The sequence below is a fragment of the Protopterus annectens genome, chromosome 3.part1 (genome assembly GCF_019279795.1).
Source record: "Protopterus annectens isolate FY-2018-M chromosome 3.part1, PAN1.0, whole genome shotgun sequence".
NCBI classification, from domain to species: domain Eukaryota; kingdom Metazoa; phylum Chordata; order Ceratodontiformes; family Protopteridae; genus Protopterus; species Protopterus annectens.
In genome coordinates, this window is record NC_056732.1 from 520,850,087 (window position 1) to 520,868,740 (window position 18,654).

The 18,654-nt window shown below is 43.3% G+C and overlaps 1 protein-coding gene across 1 annotated transcript in view; it reads right to left on the reverse strand.

The window, feature by feature from the left end:
- Positions 1–18,654, reverse strand: part of WDR48 (WD repeat domain 48) — a 1,921,140-nt gene that overhangs the window by 146,047 nt on the left and 1,756,439 nt on the right. The window contains exon 16 of the mRNA XM_044066951.1: positions 8,464–8,551. Within this exon, the coding sequence (XP_043922886.1) occupies positions 8,464–8,551 (88 nt within the window). The remainder of the gene's footprint in view (positions 1–8,463; positions 8,552–18,654) is intronic.

Genomic DNA, 18,654 nt, shown 5'->3' on the forward strand with positions numbered 1-18,654 from the left:
GGAGGAGAGGCAGTGGTGGAAAGGCATACACGTGAAGATTGCTCCAATTGAATGAGAGAGCATCCACTTTCCAAGCTGTGGGATGAAACCTTTTTGTGCAAAACTTTGGCAGCTGGTAATTTAGTGGAGAAGCGAACAGATCTATGTCTGGAGTTCCCCATAACACTGTCAATTCTTGGAATACATGAGGATCCAATTTCCACTCGTGGGGATCCATAATTTGTCTGCTCAACACATCTGCTAAGGAGTTCTGTGTTCCTGGCAGAAACCTTGCCTGAAGATTTAGCTGTAAACTGAGAGCAGTCTCCCACAAAATCATTGCTTGTCTGCATAGAGGGTATGAATGTGTCCCCCCTTGCTTGTTGATGTACCACATGACAGTTGTGTTGTCTGTTTGAATCAACACCTGCCCTGGAAGAAGTAAATCCTTGAAAGCTATCAATGCAAATTGGACTGCTAACATCTCCTTCAAGTTGATATGTAGATGTTGAAGTCTGGCAGGCCACGTGTCTTGTACCCATTTTCCATTTAGATGAGCTCCCCAAGCTTTGTCTGAGGCATCTGTCGTTAGAATCTGACTCGCCTCTGGTCGGGTCACAGAGAGTCCCTTGTTTAGGTGACATTCCTGAGCCCACCACAAAAATTCCTTTTGAATGCAAGGCATTATCTGAATGACAGTGTCCATATCTTGGCAGTGTTGCGTCCATACATTTTTGAGATACCATTGTAGCTTCCTCATATGCAGTTTGGCATTGGGAAGTACCAGAATACAAGATGCCATGAACCCCAAGGCTTGAAGGACTGTCCTTGCAGTCAGCCTGGACTGATGAGACAATTGATGGAAATAAAGAGAAAGATTCTTTTGTTTGTCCGGGGTCAAAAAGGCCATCTGGGATGCTGTATTCAGTCTCACACCCAGAAAGCACATATCCTGAGAGGGTACTAGACTGGACTTTATTTCGTTCACAGAATACCCTAGGCATCTTAACACTGCCATCACATACTGTAAATGATGAAGAAGTTCGTCCTTTCCTTGAGCCAGAATCAGGCAATCGTCCAAATAAGGATAGATTTGTATTCCTCTTAGCCTGAAGAAAGCTACCACTGGAGCCAGAACCTTCGTGAACACTCTGGGCGCAGTAGAGAAGCCAAAGGGCAATGCAGAGAACTGATAATGAAAAGTCCCAGCCCGAAAACGCAGATACTTCCTGCAAGTGGGCCTGATAGGAACATGAAGGTAAGCTTCCTTGAGATCCAGAGTCACCATCCAGTGATCTTTGCCCAGCAGAGGTAAAAGCTGTTGTAACGTCAACATTTTGAACTTGGGAATGTCCAGATATGTGTTGAGGATAGATAAATCCAAAATTGGTCTCCACGTGTTCCCTTTCTTTGGTACTAGAAACAGGCGAGAATAAAATCCTAGGCCCACTTCTGGCAGAGGGACCGGTTGTATAGCTCCTATTTGAAGTAGTAGAGAAATCTGTTTGTGAGCCTCTAGTCTTTGCTGAGGAGGAATGTCTGGCATGCCTTTGAAAGGGGGCAAGGTATGGAAATAAAACTTGTAACCTTGGTGTATGATATCCAATACCCATTTGTCCTGGGTAATTAAAATCCAATTGTCCTTGAAGAGTGCCAACCGTCCTCCCAAAGGTGCTGCCAGGCAAGAAGGATCTGGCAGCTGAAAGAGTAGGTCATTGGGCCTGTTTACGAAAGAACTGGCCCCTGCCCTCACTCGAAGATTGTGCAGGTGAACTCCATGTTCTAGGTCTGAAGGAAGTCTGAGCTCTGCCCCTACCACGTCTAGACCTACCCCTAGACTGAGAATCAGAAGAAGGATACGTCCACCCCTTAGCAGGCCAATTTCTACTAAACTTCGGAGGCTGAACTTGCAAAAAATCTTTAACAGTCTGCATAGACTTAGCCTTGTCCTCCATTTTCTTCAAGACTGACTCCACAGGTGGACCAAACAACACTTCAGACTGCAAAGGAGCATCCAAAATCCTTGTCTTAACATGGTCAGATAAATTCTGATCCTTAAGCCAGGCGTGCCTGCGAAGAACTGAACCAGTGGCAGCCACCCTAGAAGAGGCCTGCACAGCATCAAAACCACACTGTAAAGAATGCTTACCCACCTGTTCAGAGACATGCACCAAATCTTGTAATTCTTTACACTCAATGCCTTCTGCCAGAGCATCCACCTTAGATTTCAATTGAGAAAGAAGAAAATTTTGATATTTCAACATATGAAACTGGCAATTTAAAGCCCTCATTGCTAAGGTAGAAGATGTATAGACCTTCTTTCCCCATCTATCCAAAGCCCTGGCCTCTTTATCTAGAGGAACCGGGTTCTTTACAACAGAAGCCCTGACACCCTTAGGTCCCTGACTAATAGTTTCTGGGTCCGTCCTAGGGCTCTTATAGAGATATTTATGAGCCTCAGGCACCCTGTAATACCTATCTGGTTTAACAGGCGCAGGAGGCAGAGAATCAGGATTAAGTGAAGCCTCTGAAAACACATCTTGCACAACATCCAGAACAGGGGGTATAGCTAAGGGCCTATGTTGAGGTAAAAACAAAAATTCCCTAAGCCTTTTCCGTGAATCAGAGAAGTCCTGACCTTCCCACTTAAAATGTTCCCTCATAGAATGAAGTGTCTCTGAAAAAGAAAAATCCTCTGGAGGAGAAGCAGAAGGAGTTGAATCTTCTGCATCAGAATCAGAATAAGGAGAGTACTCCTGCAAGTCTTCAGCCGAAGACTCTGAAACATCCGAAGCCTGTACAAAACTTTCCAACTCTGGCTCCACCCTAGGCCTCTTATCAGGAGGGGGCAAAGAACCTCTAATCAGAGTAATCAAATCCTCTGCCATTTTAAGCATGTGCTTCGTAGGCACAGACCCTGCTGAACCAGGACTGACACCAACAGAAGCTAAACCTGCCCTGCCTCTGGAAGAAGCCTTGGAAACAGAAGGAGAGGATCTAACCACCCTGGGAAGGGAGGGGAGTACAGAAACCTGAGAAGCCCCTTCAGCCTGACCTGCCTCTTGAGAGGCCACATCCTGCAAAATCAAAGTCTCCCCCTGAGACTCCAGAGAAGCCTCCATCGGAACCACCGGTTCCACTGAAGCCTCTAAAGAACCGGCGTCCGGAACGGATGACTCATCTTGCCTAGGTTTAACCGCTTTGTCTTTGCGCTTCTTCGTGGAAGCGGGCGTCGGAGTATCCGACGGCATATTATAATTGCACCGCTTACCGAAGACCAGCCTAGCACAATCCAACCTTCGCTTAATAGTGCGCTTATTAAACCTAGCACAAAAGCGACACCCGACTACGTCGTGCTCAGGCCCCAAACAAGGAATGCACAAAGAATGATAATCCCTATGCGGTATCTGTTTCCCACAAGAAATACAATTATTCACTTTTTCTGACATCCGGTAATACACTGAGGCAAGAAAAAACCAAAATATTCTAACGGGTACTTAGCCAACTTGGATTCGGTCTGAAACTCCGAACTCGAAAAATTTCAGAACGCCGAACGGCACTTGCAACGCTGCTTCTGCATCGGACCATGCGGCAAAAAAGACTGAGGATATGACGTCGGTCATGCGCTTTTGTACCCTGACGTCCTGATGTCAGTTTTAAGCGCCTTGACCGACGTCAGCCTAATACTTTGGTATTCGGGCCGACCGAGGACAGCGGACTACCCATATGTAAGGACTGCAGCAATGTGAGATGAAGAACATCCACCTTAGACATAAATGAAGGATTGTTCCTGAGGGACACCCTGTCTGGGTAAAATATGATAAAAGCACCTTAGACATAAATGAAGGATTGTTCCTGAGGGACACCCTGTCTGGGTAAAATATGATAAAAGGCTCCACAGCCATAAGGGCCTGTAGCTCTGAGACCCTTCTTGATGAAGTAATTGCCAGGAGTAGAGTTGTTTTCCATGATATGAACTTTAGATCTGCAGTAGCAGCTGGTTCAAATGGAGGCAGGGTGAGCTTTTCTAACACATAATTGAGGTCCCATGCATGAATTGGTGATCTTCTGGGAGGCCTTAAATTTTTGGCCCCTCTAAGATACTGCTTTAGTAAAGTATGAGAAAAAATTGGTGGTTCTGTGTTGTAATGAGCCGAGATGGCAGAGGCATGGATTTTTAATGATGAAAAAGATAGGCCTTTGTCAAGCATCTCAGTGAAGTATTGTAAAATCTGAGGAATATTTGGCTCTCCTGTGTCAGTTCCTTGTGCTTGGCTCCAAACACAGAATCTCTCATTTATCAGCATAAGATTTTCTAGTACTAGGCCTTCTGGCTTCCAAAATGACATCCATCACAGCTTTTCTGAGAGGTGGTTTGAATAACTACATGATCAGCCATGCTGCCAGCTTCAGTGTTTGGAGCTGATTGTCCAGGATCTGATTGTTTTGCTGGGACAGTAAGTGAGGTATTTGAGGCAAGTACCAAGCTGGGAATTGAGACATATTCCTTAGGATTGGGTACCAGTATTGACGGGGCCAGTCCGAGGCAATTAGTATCATCTTTTGTTTTTTCTTGTCTGACTTTTAGTAGGACCTTGGGAAGAAGAGGCAGTGGAGGAAAGGCGTAAACTGATAGTTTTTTGCAACTGAAGGATAAGGCATCCGCTTTCCATGCTTGTCTGTGATAAGTCCTTGTGCAGAATTTTTCCAGTTGATAATTCCGAGGAGAAGCAAATAGGTCTATGTCCGGGCTCCCCCATTTCTTTGTTATCATGCTGAAGACTTGTGGATCTAGTTTCCACTCGTGAGGGTCCATAAGGTTTCTGCTTAAATCGTCTGCCAGAGTATTTTGATTTCCTGGCAGGAAATGGGCTTGAAGATGTACTTGGAAAGTCAAGGCTGTGTCCCACAGTGCCATGGCTAGTCTGCAAAGGGGGTATGAGTGCGTGCCCCCCTGCTTGTACATGTACCACATAACTGTGGTGTTGTCCGTCTTTATCAGTAGTTGTCCTGGATGAAGCAAGTCTCTGAAGGCTGTCAGGGCATTTTGAACAGCTAACATCTCTTTTTGGTTGATATACAGATGCATTTGTTTTCTTCCTGCCAGGTGGGCCCCCCATGCATAATCTGATGCGTCTGTTGTTAAGGTTTGGCTGGCAGGGAATAGAGTAAAAGCCCGTCCCATGTTTTGGTGACATGCCTTTGACCACCATAGAAACTCCTGTTGTAGGCAGGGAATGAGAGGAATCATTGTTTCCAGACTGTGACAATGTTGACTCCATAAACATTTTAGGTACCACTGTAGTTTTCTCATATGCAGTCTTGCATATGGAATCTGTAAAATGCAGGATGCCATGAACCCCAAAGCGTGCAGGGTTTGTCTTGCAGATAACTGGGTTTTTGTTGCCATCAGTTTGAAGTAAGTAGTCAGTTGCCTTTGTTTGTCTGGCATGAGGAAAGACATTTGGGCAGTTGTATTCAAGCTTGCACCCAGGAATGTTATCTTTTGAGAGGGGACCAGCTGTGATTTCTTTTCGTTTATTGTGTACCCTAGGCATGTTAGAAGCCTTTTCACAAACACCAGATGCTGAAGAAGAATGTCCTTGTTCTCTGCTTGAATGAGACAGTCATCCAAGTAAGGATAGATTTGTATACTTCTTTGTCTGCAAAATGCAATTACTGGTGCCAGGCACTTTGTAAAGACCCTGGGCGCATAGATAAGTCAAAGGGCAGTGCAGAGAATTGGTAATGCATAAAGCCAGCCTTGAAATGGAGGTATCTTCTGCACGATTCCCTTATTAGGATATGCAGGTATGCCTCTTTTAAGTCTAATGTCACCAGCCAAGCGTTCTTGCCCAGCATGGGCAGAAGCTGCTGCAAAGTTAGCATTTTGAATTTTGGAATGTCCAGGTATGTGTTCAAAATTGATAAATCCAGTATTGGGCGACAGTCCTTGTCTTTTCTGGGTACCAAGAACAGTCTTGAATAAAACCCTTGTCCTTTTTCTTGTTCTGGTACTGGCTGAATAGCCCCCATATCCATGAGGGACGTGACTTGCTTCTGTGCCTCTGCCCATTGATGTTTGAGCAGATCTAGCCAACTGTTTGCAATTGGCAGTGTGTGGAAGTGGAATCTGTATCCCTGAGATACTATGTTTAACACCCACTTGTCCTGGGTTATTAACTGCCAATTTTGAGCATAAAGTGCTAATTTTCCCCCTAAGGGTGCTGCCAAAAGATAAGTGCTTGGTGATGGCAGAGGGAAGTCATTGAGACTGATTACTGCAGGGTTGCGCTTTATTTCCTCCAGATTTGGAGGTAGAAGCACCCCGTTGCTTTGACCTGTAAGAGTCCTGTGACTGGTATCTAGAACCTTTAGGGAGCCTGGATTTGCCCTGTTGAGCTCTGTCGGACACAGGAAAGGACCATTTTTTCAAAGGCCAGTGTCTACTGAATCTTGGTGGCTGCACTTGTAAGAAGTCTTTTACAGTTTGCATAGACTTAGCTTTGTCCTCCATTTTCTTTAAAACCTCTTCTGCCTTAATACCAAACAGAGTATCATGCTGTAAAGGTGCATCCAGCAATTTAGCTTTAACATGATCAGGCAAATTTTGCTCTTTTAGCCAGGCATGCCTCTTAATCACAGATCCAGTAACTGCAGCCCTGCAGGAGGTCTTTAAGGAATCAAAACCACATTGCAAAGTATGCTTTCCAACTTGTTCTGCTGCATGCAATAATTCCTGCAATTCTTTATTTTCTGCACATTCAGAAATCAACATCATTTTCTGTTTTAGTAATCCCATAACATGTTGTTGATACTTGAGCATATGAAACTGGCAGTTTAAGGCCCTAATTGCCAAGGTTGCAGATATATAAACCTTCTTTCCCCATCTATCCAGTGCCCTGGAATCTCTGTCAGAGGGGGTAGGATTATTTGCTGTTGAGGCCTTAACACCTTTTGGACCCTGTGAAATAGTTTCAGGATCAGCAGCAGGGTTTCTAAATAAAAATTTGAGAGAGTCAGGAACCCTGTGATATCTGTCTGGCTTGCTAGGAGCCAGAGGTAAGGAGTCTGGAGTCAAGCTTGACTCTGAAAACACAACATCCACAATGTCTAAAACAGGAGGTACCTGCGACTCGAAAGTAGTGGGTATCAGGGGCTGCAAAAGCGCCTCACTGAGTACCGGCAAACCAGCGACTGGCTTAGGAGAAGCTTCGTCATTGGTTTTGGACCTCGACTGTCTGTCTCTGTCCTTTTCTTTGCGTTTTTTGTGTACTCAGGTAGTCGGACTGCTATCCGACGACATTTCAGGATAGCTAAATCTGTTTCCAAAATATTTTGTGGCAAAGATATACCAACGCTTAACAGTGCGTTGGTTAAATCTAGCACAAAACCGACAGCTAGGCACGTTATGATCAGGGCCTAGGCAAGGAATACAGTATAAATGGAAATCCTTATGAGGTGTTTGCTTCCCACAAGTAATGCAATTATTAACTTTTACTGACATCGGTATGGAGAAAGAAAAAAGTTTCCCCAACGGGGTACTTAGCTTTAGTGAAGACTTTGGTTCTGAAACTTGAATTCAAAAATTTCAGGAGTCGGCCGACCGGCACTTGTGAACTGCTTCTGCCTAGGGCACCGCGCGGCAAGAAAGACTAAAGAAAATGGCATTGGCTGCCTGTTTTACACCCCTGACGACCTGGCATCATGGAAGAGGAGACAGCAACCGGCGCAGGACCCAAGACTTTGGAATTCAGGCCGACTGAGGGCAACCTGCCAGCAGATTACCCTAATGTAATGACTGCAACAGTGAAACACGAAGAACATCCAATAAAGGTTGTCCCTCCTGAAATGTTGTCCAATAATCCACAAGGCCACAACACAAATACGAATATTCACTTAAAAAAGAAACCAATTCTTCTGCTTTATTGACAAATGACCAGATTAAGCACTTTCATCTCCCTACAGGAGACTTCAAGTTTTTTCCAATAATATATACATTAAAATATATGTTTCATATAATATATGTTTTAAGAAACTGTTTTTGTATGTAATGAATGTGTTTTAACGAGTTAATTGAGTGTATTTAATTAATTAATGTTTAGACCAATATGAAGGTTTTGATGAACTATTCAAGCGGATTTAAGTGGTTTCATTACTGGAAAGAACTTATTCTGAAGAAGTCTCCTGTAGGGAGATGAAAGCACTTAATCTGGTCATTTGTCAATAAAGCAGAAGAATTGGTTGCTTTTTTAAGTGAATATTCACATTTGTGCTGTGGCCTTGTGGATTATTGGACAACATTTCAGGAGGGACAGCCTTTATTGGATCCTTGCATGCTGATTTTGTGCTACCAGGTTTCTCTTACATAATCGGAGCTGAAAACACACACTACAATATTACACACGCACTACAATATTAATGGGGCAAATGTTTTTAAATTCTAATGCTGCAAAAAAGTGTTAAGCAGCATAGGATACTTACATCAACAGTGATATCAATGACCCACTGTGGTACAGTTTCATTCAGAAGCATGGATTCAGTTTCACCCCCTGAATCCCGACATAATAACCTGAAAAAAAAAGAGACCATCTTTCAACAACTCTGTAAAGCAGAATGATACCTACAAAAAGATTAAGAGGAAAATGTAACCAGACACTACAAATCCTGTTCAAGTTAAAACTATACAACAAATCACAGGGCTCATCAGAAAAGTACAGTTGTGTACACTTACCATAAATGTAGATGTTCGAGTGTATCACTGTTGCAGTCACTACATTTGGGTAATCTGCTGGCAGGCTGCCCTCAGTCGGCCTGAATTCCAAAGTCTTGGGTCCTGCATCGGTTGCTGTCTCCTCTTCCATGACTGCAGGTTGTCAGAGGTATAAAACATGCAGCAGATGCCATTTTCTTTAGTTTTTCATCTACAAGCAAATACACCACATAGGTTGTAGAAGATAGAGAAGGAAAGAAACTGCAGAATGACAGGGGGATGGTGGGAGGGTAACCTGGACTGCAACAGTGAATACACTCGAACATCTACATTTATGGTAAGTGTACACAACTGTACTATGTTCTTTGTGCTTCACTGATGCAGTCATTACATTTGGGTAGAACCCCAAAGCTATGGTTGGGGGGCTGGAGCTATTAGGAGTGGCTATAAGGCTCTGCAGAACTGCAGTGGCAAAGCCTGCTCTGGATTTAGAGTAGAGAGGCAAATGATAATGCTTTGTAAAGGTGTGAACAGAACTCCAAGTAGCAGCCTCCGAATGTCTTTGGTTGGTACTCCCCTTAGAAAGGCTGATGAAGTAGCTGCAGCTCTGGTGGAATGAGACCTAATGCCCTTGGGCACAGGTTTACCATGGTGTAAATAGCAGAAACGGATGCAGTGGCTTATCCACTTTGAAATTGTCTGCTTTGAAATAGCCTTGCCTTCTGATCCTGCAGCATATGTCACTAGCAATTGCTCAGTTTTTCTTAGAGCTTTAGTCCTGCTTAAGAAGAATCTTGGCTGTCTGTGTACATCCAAGGAATGCAGAATTCTCTCCCCCTTGTCCTGCAGATTTGGATAAAAGGTTGGCAGATGAATTGTTTAGTTAAGAGCCACACTGGAAACCACCTTAGGCATAAAAGTAGGATTTGTCCTCAGAGATACCCTGTCTGGGTAAAATATGATAAAAGGCTGTATAGCCATGAGGGCCTGTAGCTCTGAAACTCTTCTTGCTGAAGTAATTGCTAGAAGCAGAGCTGTTTTCCATGATAAGAACTTTATATCAGCGGTAGCAACTGGTTCAAATGGAGGCAGGGTGAGCTTTTCCAACACATAATTGAGGTCCCATGCAGGCAATGGTGATCTTCTAGGAGGCCTTAAATTTTTGGCTCCTCTAAGATACTGCTTTAGTAAAGGATGAGAAAAGATTGGTGGCTCTGTATTGTAATGAGCTGAAATGGCAGAGGCATGGATTTTAATTGATGAGAAAGATAGGCCTTTGTCAAGCATCTCAGTCAAGTATTGCAATATCTGAGGAATATTTGGTTCTGCTGTACGAGTTCCTTGTGCTTGATTCCAAGCACAGAATCTCTTCCATTTGACAGCATAAGATGTTCTAGTACTAGGCCTTCTGGCTTCCAAAATGACATCCATCACAGCTTTACTGAGAGGTGTTGTTTGTATGACTACATGGTCAGCCATGCTGCCAGGTTCAGAGTCTATAGTTGATTGTGCAGGATCTGATTGTTTTGCTGGGACAGTAGTTGTGGTCTTTGAGGCAAGGTCCAAGCTGGGTACTGAGACAAGTTCCTTAGGATTGGGTACCAGTATTGGCAGGGCCAGTCCGGGGCAATTAGTATAATTTTTCTCTTGTCTGACTTTTAGTAGGACCTTGGGGAGAAGAAGCAGAGGAGGAAAGGTGTAAACTGATAGGTTTTTCCAACTGAAGTATAGGGCGTCCACTTTCCATGCTTGCTTGTGATAAGTCCTTGTGCAGAATCTTTTCAATTGATAATTTTGAGGAGAGGCAAATAGATCTATGTCTGGGCTCCCTCATTTCTCTGTTATCATGCTGAAGACTTGTGGATTTAGTTTCCATCGTGAGGATCCACAAGGTTTCTGCTTAAATCGTCTGCCAGAGTGTTTTGTTTTCCTGGCAGTAACTGAGCTTGAAGATGTATTTGGTAGGTCAAAGCTGTGTCCCACAGTGCCATGGCTAATCTGCAAAGGGGGTATGAGTGTGCGCCCCCTTGCTTGTTTATATATCACATGACTGTGGTGTTGTCCATCTTTATCAGTAGTTGTCCTGGATGAAGTAAGTCCTTGAAGGCTGTTAGGGCATTTTGAACAGCTAGCATCTCTTTCTGGTTGATATGCAGATGCATTTGTTTTGGTGACCATATGCCCTGAATGCATCTTCCTGCCATGTGGGCCCCCCAGGCATAATCTGATGCGTCTGTTGTTATGTTTTGGCTGGCAAGGGGTAGAGTGAATGGCCTCCCCATGTTTCGGTGACATGTCTTTGCCCACCATAGAAACTCCTGTTGCAGGCAGGGTATGACAGGAATCATCATTTCCAGACTGTGAGAATGTTGACTCTATAAACTTTTTAGGTACCATTGAAGTTTCCTCATATGCAGTCTTGCATATGGAATCAGTAGGATGCAGGATGCCATGAAGCCCAGAACCTGCAGAATCTGTCCTGCAGAAGACTGGGTTTTTGTTGCCATCAGTTTGAAGTAAGTAGTCAGTTGCCTTTGATTGTCTGGCATGAGGTAAGCCATCTGGGCAGTTGTATTCAAGCTTGCACCCACGAATGTTATCTTTTGAGAGGGTACCAGTTGTGATTTATTTTCGTTTATTGTGTATCCTAGGCATGTTAGAAGCCTTTTCACAAATGCCAGGTGCCGAAGAAGAGTGTCCTTGTTCTCTCCTTGAATGAGACAGTTGTCCAAATAAGGATATATTTGTATACTTTGTCTGCAAAATGCAATTACTGGTGCCAGGCACTTTGTAAAGACCCTGGGCGCAGTAGATAAGCCAAAGGGCTGTGCGGAGAATTGGTAATGCATTAAACCAGCCTTGAATCTGAGGTATCTTCTGCACAACTGTCTTATTGGGACATGCAGGTATGCCTCTTTTAGGTCTAAAGTGACCAGCCAAGCATTCTTGCCCAGCATGGGCAGAAGCTGCTGCAAAGTCAGCATTTTGAATTTTAGAATGTCCAGGTTATGTGTTGAAAATCGATAAATCCAATATTGGCCGCAAGGCCTTGTCCTTTCTGGGTACCAAGAACAGTCTTGAGTAAAAACCTTGTCCTTTTTCCTGTTCTGGTACTGTCTGAATGGCCCCCATATCCATGAGGGACGTAACCTGTTTATGTGCCTCTGCCCATTGATTTTTTGGCAGATCTGGCCAACCATTTGCCATTGGCAGAGTGTGGAAATGGAATCTGTATTTCTGTGATACGATGTTTAGTACCCACTTGTCCTGGGTTATTAACTGCCAATTTTGAGTAAAAAGTGCTAATTTTCCCCCTATGGGTGCTGCCAAAAGTTAAGTGCTTGGTGTAGGCAGAGGGAAGTTATTGGGATTGCTTTCTGTAGGTTTGCGCTTTATCTCCTCCAGATTTGGAGGTGGAAGCGCCCCATTGCTTTGACCTGTATGAATCTTGCGCCTGGAATCGCCCCCTTTTGAGCTCTGACACAGGAAAGGACCAATTTTTAGTAGGCCAGTGTCTACTGAATCTTGGTGGCTGCACTTGTAAGAAGTCTTTAACAGTTTGCACAGACTTAGCTTTGTCTTCCATTTTCTTTACAACCTCTTCTGCCTTAATACCAAACAGAGAATCATGCTGTAAAGGTGCATCCAGCAATTTAGCTTCGACATGATCAGGCAAATTTTGCTCCTTTAATCAGGCATGCCTCCTAATCACAGATCCAGTAACTGCGGCCTTGCAGGAGGCCTCTAAGGAATCAAAACCACATTGCAAAGTATGCTTTCCAACTTGTTCAGCTGCATGCAATAATTCCTGCAATTCTTTATTTTCTGCACATTCAGAAATCATCATCATTTTCTGTTTCAGCAATCCCATAACATGTTGTTGGTACTTAAGTATATAAAATTGACAGTTTAAGGCCCTGATCGCCAAGGTTGCAGATGTATAAACCTTTTTCCCCATCTGTCCTGTGCCCTTGAATCTCTGTCAGATGGGGTAGGATTTTTTGCTGTTGAGGCCTTAACTCCCTTTGGACCCTGTGAAATAGTTTCAGGATCAGCAGCAGGGTTTCTAAATAAAAATTTATGTGACTCAGGGACCCTGTAATATCTGTCTGGCTTACTGGGAGCCGGAGGTAAAGAGTCAGGGGTCAAGCTTGACTCAGAAAACACATCATCCACAATGTCTAAAACGGGGAATGGCTAAAGACCTATGCTGAGGGAGAAGAAGGAAATCCCTGAGCTTCTTTTTTGATTCTGAGACGTCTTGACTCTCCCAGTGAAAATGCTCCCTCAAAGTATGCAAGGTTTCTCCAAATGAATAATCCTCAGGAGGAGATGCAGATGGAATAGACTCCTTAGCATAAGAATCCTCATAGAGAGGTATAGATAATTCCTGATCAGAAGAGTAATCAGAAGAAATAGAAACCTGATCTGAAGATTCATAATCAGTGTCTTGCCTAGGCCTCTTATCAGGAGGGGGATGGGTACCCCTGATCAAGGTAATAAGGTCTTCAGCCATTTTGATAATCTGTTTTTTAGGCATAGAGGCCTGTGCATATGGCTCATGCATCGTTTTTTTTAGTTTTAGAAGTTACTTTTTTCTTTGGTTTTGCATCTGTCGTCAGTTTGATATACAAATGTTGAGGTCTGAATACAGCCTCAGAAGCCAGTGCCTGCTCAGCGGCAACGGACCCATCCGAGGGAGATACATCCGTCGGTCCAATACCTTGAGTATCTTGCGGCATGCTGGACTCCACATGGGTGTCGGTAGAGGCCTGCTACTTGAAGGTAGCGGGTATCAGGGGCTGCGAAAGCACCTCACTGAGTACCGGCGAACCGGCGACTGGCTTAGGAGAAGCTTCGTTATCGGTTTTGGATCTTGACTGCCTTTCTCTGTCCTTTTCTTTGCGTTTTCTTCATTGCTATCCGACAAAATTTCTGGGTAGTTAAATCTGTTTCCAAAATACTTTGATGCAAAAATATACCAATGCTTAATAGTGTGTTGGTTAAATCTAGCACAAAACCCAGGCACGTTGTGATCAGGGCCTAGGCAAGGAATACAGTAAAAATGGAAATCCTTATGAGGTATTTGCTTCCCACAAGTAATACAATTATTAACTTTTTCTGACATCGGTAAAAAGCAAGCAAAAAGTTTCCCCAATGGGGTACTTCGCTTTAGTGAAGACTTCAGTTCTGAAACTCAAACTCGAATATTTCAGTAGTCGGCCGACCGGCACTTGCAAAATGCTTCTGCTTCAGGCACCGTGCGGCAAGAAAGACTAAAGAAAATGGCGTCGGCTACATGTTTTATATCCCTGACGACCTGACGTCATGGAAGAGGAGACCGCAACCAACGCAGGACCCAAGACTGGAAGGCCGACTGAGGGCAACCTGCCAGCAGATTACCCAAATGTAATGACTGCAACAGTAAAACAGGAAGAACATCTAATAATTAGGTTAGAAATGCTAAGTACTGGGAGCTGCAGCTGTACGTTACTTATGATGGAATGAACATCCATCTCTCTTATAAATGACACCATGTGCATGAGATGCCTCAGGCAAGCTGCATATACTACAAGCAGCATGAGAGTTAAAAATGTTAGACAAGAATATAACACTTCTTTCATCAAATACATTCAGTACAAACAAACTTTACTCTGCACTTCCAGTTCAGCACGTCTGACACTGAGCTAAAAGTGTCTACGTCATCACATATTAAATAAACTCAGAATGTTACAAGTAGTGTTACACAAGTATTTTCATATTTGTACATCAAGAGAAAATTTGGAAGTGAATCCAACCATTGAACATAATCAGTCTCTAAGGCCTGCACAAACATGCACTCTCAGTGTACCCAGTTTTTATATCTATATACAAAAGTAAAAATTCTCAAAAGATCAGCCACAGTTGAAGAGCATCATAAGGAGAATAAATAAGAGACTCACTTCAGATGCCCCTTTAAAAAGCATATGGACATGGGCTTGTAGCGAAGTACATTACTTTAACAGAACTACTGAAGTAGATGTAGTTGCCGTATTTCCAAGCAGTTTAAATTCTCAGCATTGGAGAAAACAAGCAAATAAATGCAATACAAGCTCAATACAGAATACCCTACATCTACAACTACTACAATGAAGCTTAAAACAATTTTGAGATAAATAAGTTTTCAGCACGGATTATTTCTTATGGGTGGGGACTGGAACCTGACTTGCAATAGTGAGAATGTATATGGGGACCTAGAAAGAAAAGTATAACAAAAGAGGATACATTTCTGAAAAAAATGTATGATAGTGTTTGATATGGAATATAAGAATTCAGCAGTAAGAACCTGGACAAAATTTACATATTAATCCCCAAGATACAATAACTGGACTAGACTGGGTAGAAATAATATTTCACAGTAGAATGCATATTTTATTGAAAGGTTTGAAACACATCCAATAATTGCTTCAGATCATGCACCAATAAAAAGTAGGACAAAGATACAGACTAATGGAGTAAACATGGGCACCGGTGTTTTTCTACTTATCTGTTAGAGAAGAATTTATGGAACGTGTAGTGGAAATGATTTTGAGTTATTGCGGAAAATAGACATTTTTTCAGAAGGGATGGCTAGTCAGTGAGATAAAATGAAAACGGAGTTTAAAAACATGGTAGGAATAAGAAAGGAGGAGATATGGGGAAAAGTAAAGTACAGTCGTGTACACTTACCAGAAATGTAGATGTTAGAGTGTATTCACTGTTGCAGTCCTGACAGTTGGGGTTTCCTGCCATGAAAGCCCTCAGCCAGCATGACAACCTCCCAGGCTGGCAGACGCCTTAACAGACATCAATATGCTCAGGTATAAAAGGAGCCAGCCTGCATCATCAGTTCATTATTTTCTTGGCCCCATGTAGGAGAAGCCCGGCGTCAAGCATAGGTGAATAAACAAAGGGGGGGGGGTAAACACAACCCATGGTAGCCTGGTTAAGTGCTCAAGATCATTATATTTGGAAATTCTAAGCCTGCCAAGTAGGCTAAGGGGGTTGGAGGGAGGGAAAGAAGACTGTAACAGGGAATACACTTGAGCATCTAAACTTATGGTAAGTATGCACAATTGTACTATGTTCTTAGTGTTTCACTGCTGCAGTCCTGACAGTTGGGAAACTCCCCAAAGCTTAAATGAAGGTAAATGGAAATCAAGGAGAGGAGACGATTCCCTGTAAGACTGCAGAGGCAAATCCTGCTCTGGATTTTGAGAAAGCTGGCAAGTGGTAGTGTCTTGTGAAGGTATATGTAGAAGACCAAGTAGCTGCTTCCAGAATGTCTTTTGTGGAGACCTCCTTAAGGAAAGCTGTAAAAGTAGCTGTGGCCCTGGTAGAGTGAGGTCTAACCAAATCGGGGTGGGGGAAGTGGGGAGGGCTCTTGCCACGATGTTTGTAGCAGAAAGAAATAGTGGGAAATCCATTTGGAAAAGGTTTGCTTATTAGCTCATTTCCCTTTAGATCTGGGGGAAAAGGTTATGAACAGCTAACCTGATTTTCTTAAGGATTTTGTTCCGTCTAGATAGAAGCATAACATTCTGTGCACATTCAAGGAGTGCAGAATTCTTTATCCCCTGTTCTGAGGATTGGGAAAGAAGGTAGGCAGATGGATGGCTTGAGTCAAAGACACATTAGTTACCAACTTAGACATAAAGGAGGGATTAGTTCGGAGGGACACAGTGTCTTTATGGAAGATAATGAAAGGCTCTACTGCCATTAGGGCCTGTAACTCTGAGACCCTTCTAACTAAAGTAATAGCTGAAAGAAGAGCAGTCTTCCAAGTGAGAAATTTTAAAGAAGCATTAGCTGCAGGTTCAAAAGGAGGCAAAGTCAATTTTTCTAGCACACAGCTGAAGTCCCCATGGATGGGTGGGTTTTCTCCTGGGGGGCCTAATGTGCATGACATCCATAAGGAATTGTTTCATGAGGGGGTGTGAGAAGATTGGAGGAAGAATAAGAATGTGAGCCGAGATAGCTGAGGCATGTGTTTTTATACAGGAGTAGGAAAAGCCTCCAGGATGCTTGGCTCAAGGTGGTGTTTCTGGCACCAAATAAAGAATCTTTTCCATCTGGATGAGTAAGATTTCCTAGTGCTAGGCCTTCTGGATATCTTCAGAATGTTTTGCACCTGTTCATACTAGTTTGGTGCTGTGGGACAATCCAAGCTGAAAAGTTTAGAGTCTGCAGATTGGGGTGCATAATCCTCCCTTTGGATTAGGTGAGGAGGTCTACCCTATGTGGTAACTACCAAGGTTTCTGATTGGTGAGCTGGAGGAGGAGTGGAAAAAAGAAGTTATGTACTCACCATAACGTTCCATGTTTGTAGTTCATCTCGCCCTTCATTCTTACACATGGGTTCGGAGCTGATCCTCGGCTCCAACTCGGCCTTTTTACAAGCTCAACGTCTTCTAGTTGGCTCGTGGCTAGGTAGGTATCCCATGGTGCACCAGTACAATCCCCAGATTTTGTTCGCTGCTAAGAGACATAATAAAAAACCATACAGAAAGAACCCAATAATAAAAGGTCTCCAATGAATAATAAAAACAATATTTTTCTGTCTCCAGATACTTCCAGGATGGGGGTAGGAGGGTGGGTTCGTAAGAATGAAGGTCGATATGGACTACAAAAATGGAACGTTATGGTGAGTACATAACTTCTTTATGTTCTCTAGTCCTATCTCGCCTTCATTCTTAAACATGGGACAGCGTCCCTAGCACCTTATTCTTGGGTGGCTCAAGGAAAAATACTCCTGAGTACCATGGAACCAAAGGATGCTCTACCCCTGGAGGTCAAATCCAATTTGTAATGAGTAATAAATGTGTGAGGGGTAGCCCAAGTTGCTGCTGTACAGATATTATCAAATGGGACCCTGGCTTGAAAGGCTGCCGAGGTAGACTGAGATCTCGTAGAAAGAGCCTTAATTTTGAAAGGTAAAGGCTTACCATCAGAAGTGTAAATGTAAGCTATACAGCTAGAGATCCAATTTGAGAGGGTCACTTTGGAAACTGGTAGACCTAATCTGGAATCGGAGAAGGAGATAAATAATTGGTCTGACTTCCTGAATTCCTTAGACCGGTGCAAATAAAAACATAAATGTCTATGAACATCCAACGGATGAAACCTGTATTCTGCTCCGTTGGAATGATTAGGGAAGAACACCGGAAGTTCTATGGATTGGTTCAAAGTGTTATGGGAACAGACCTTGGGGACAAGGGATGGATTAGTACGAAGAGATACTCTGTCTTTGTGAAATATCAGATGAGGGTTTTGACAGACAGTGCTTGTAACTCTGACACTCGTCTAGCAGATGTCATTGCCACCAGAAACAAAGTTTTCCAAGACAAAAATTTCAAAGGCGACGAATGAGAAGGCTCAAAGGGTGGAGACGTTAATTTGGATAGTACAAAATTCAAGTTCCACAAAGCAACCGGTTTCTGAAAGGGGGGGGGTCTTAAAGTGGCACCTTTAAGGAAAGTCTTGCACAACCTATGTGACATCAGATTAGAATCGTGTAGACCTAGATGAAAATTAGAAATCACAGCCAACTGACCCCTGACTGCGGCAGCCACAGATCCCTGGTGGAAAAGTTCAGACAAAAATTCCAAAACCACCGGAATAGAAGTGGTATAAGGGGCAACACTCATAGGTTAGTACTAGGCTAACTGCCCTTGAGGGCCATTTTAAGCCTAGCCAATAACCCCATGTGAGAATTAAACCCTGTACCTTGTATCTTTAAGGTAAGCATCTTAACTATTATACCAGCCTCCCACCCAAATAAACAGCTTCTGCAAGGCTCGAACCCAAGACCATGCACACCATACACAAAATGATTTACCACTAAGGCATGCCAGATATAAAGTGTTGTATTACCACCATGCATTTCACTGGCAAGTTTTGAACCCAGGACCCTATGCGCTACAGTCAGAAATACATACCACTAT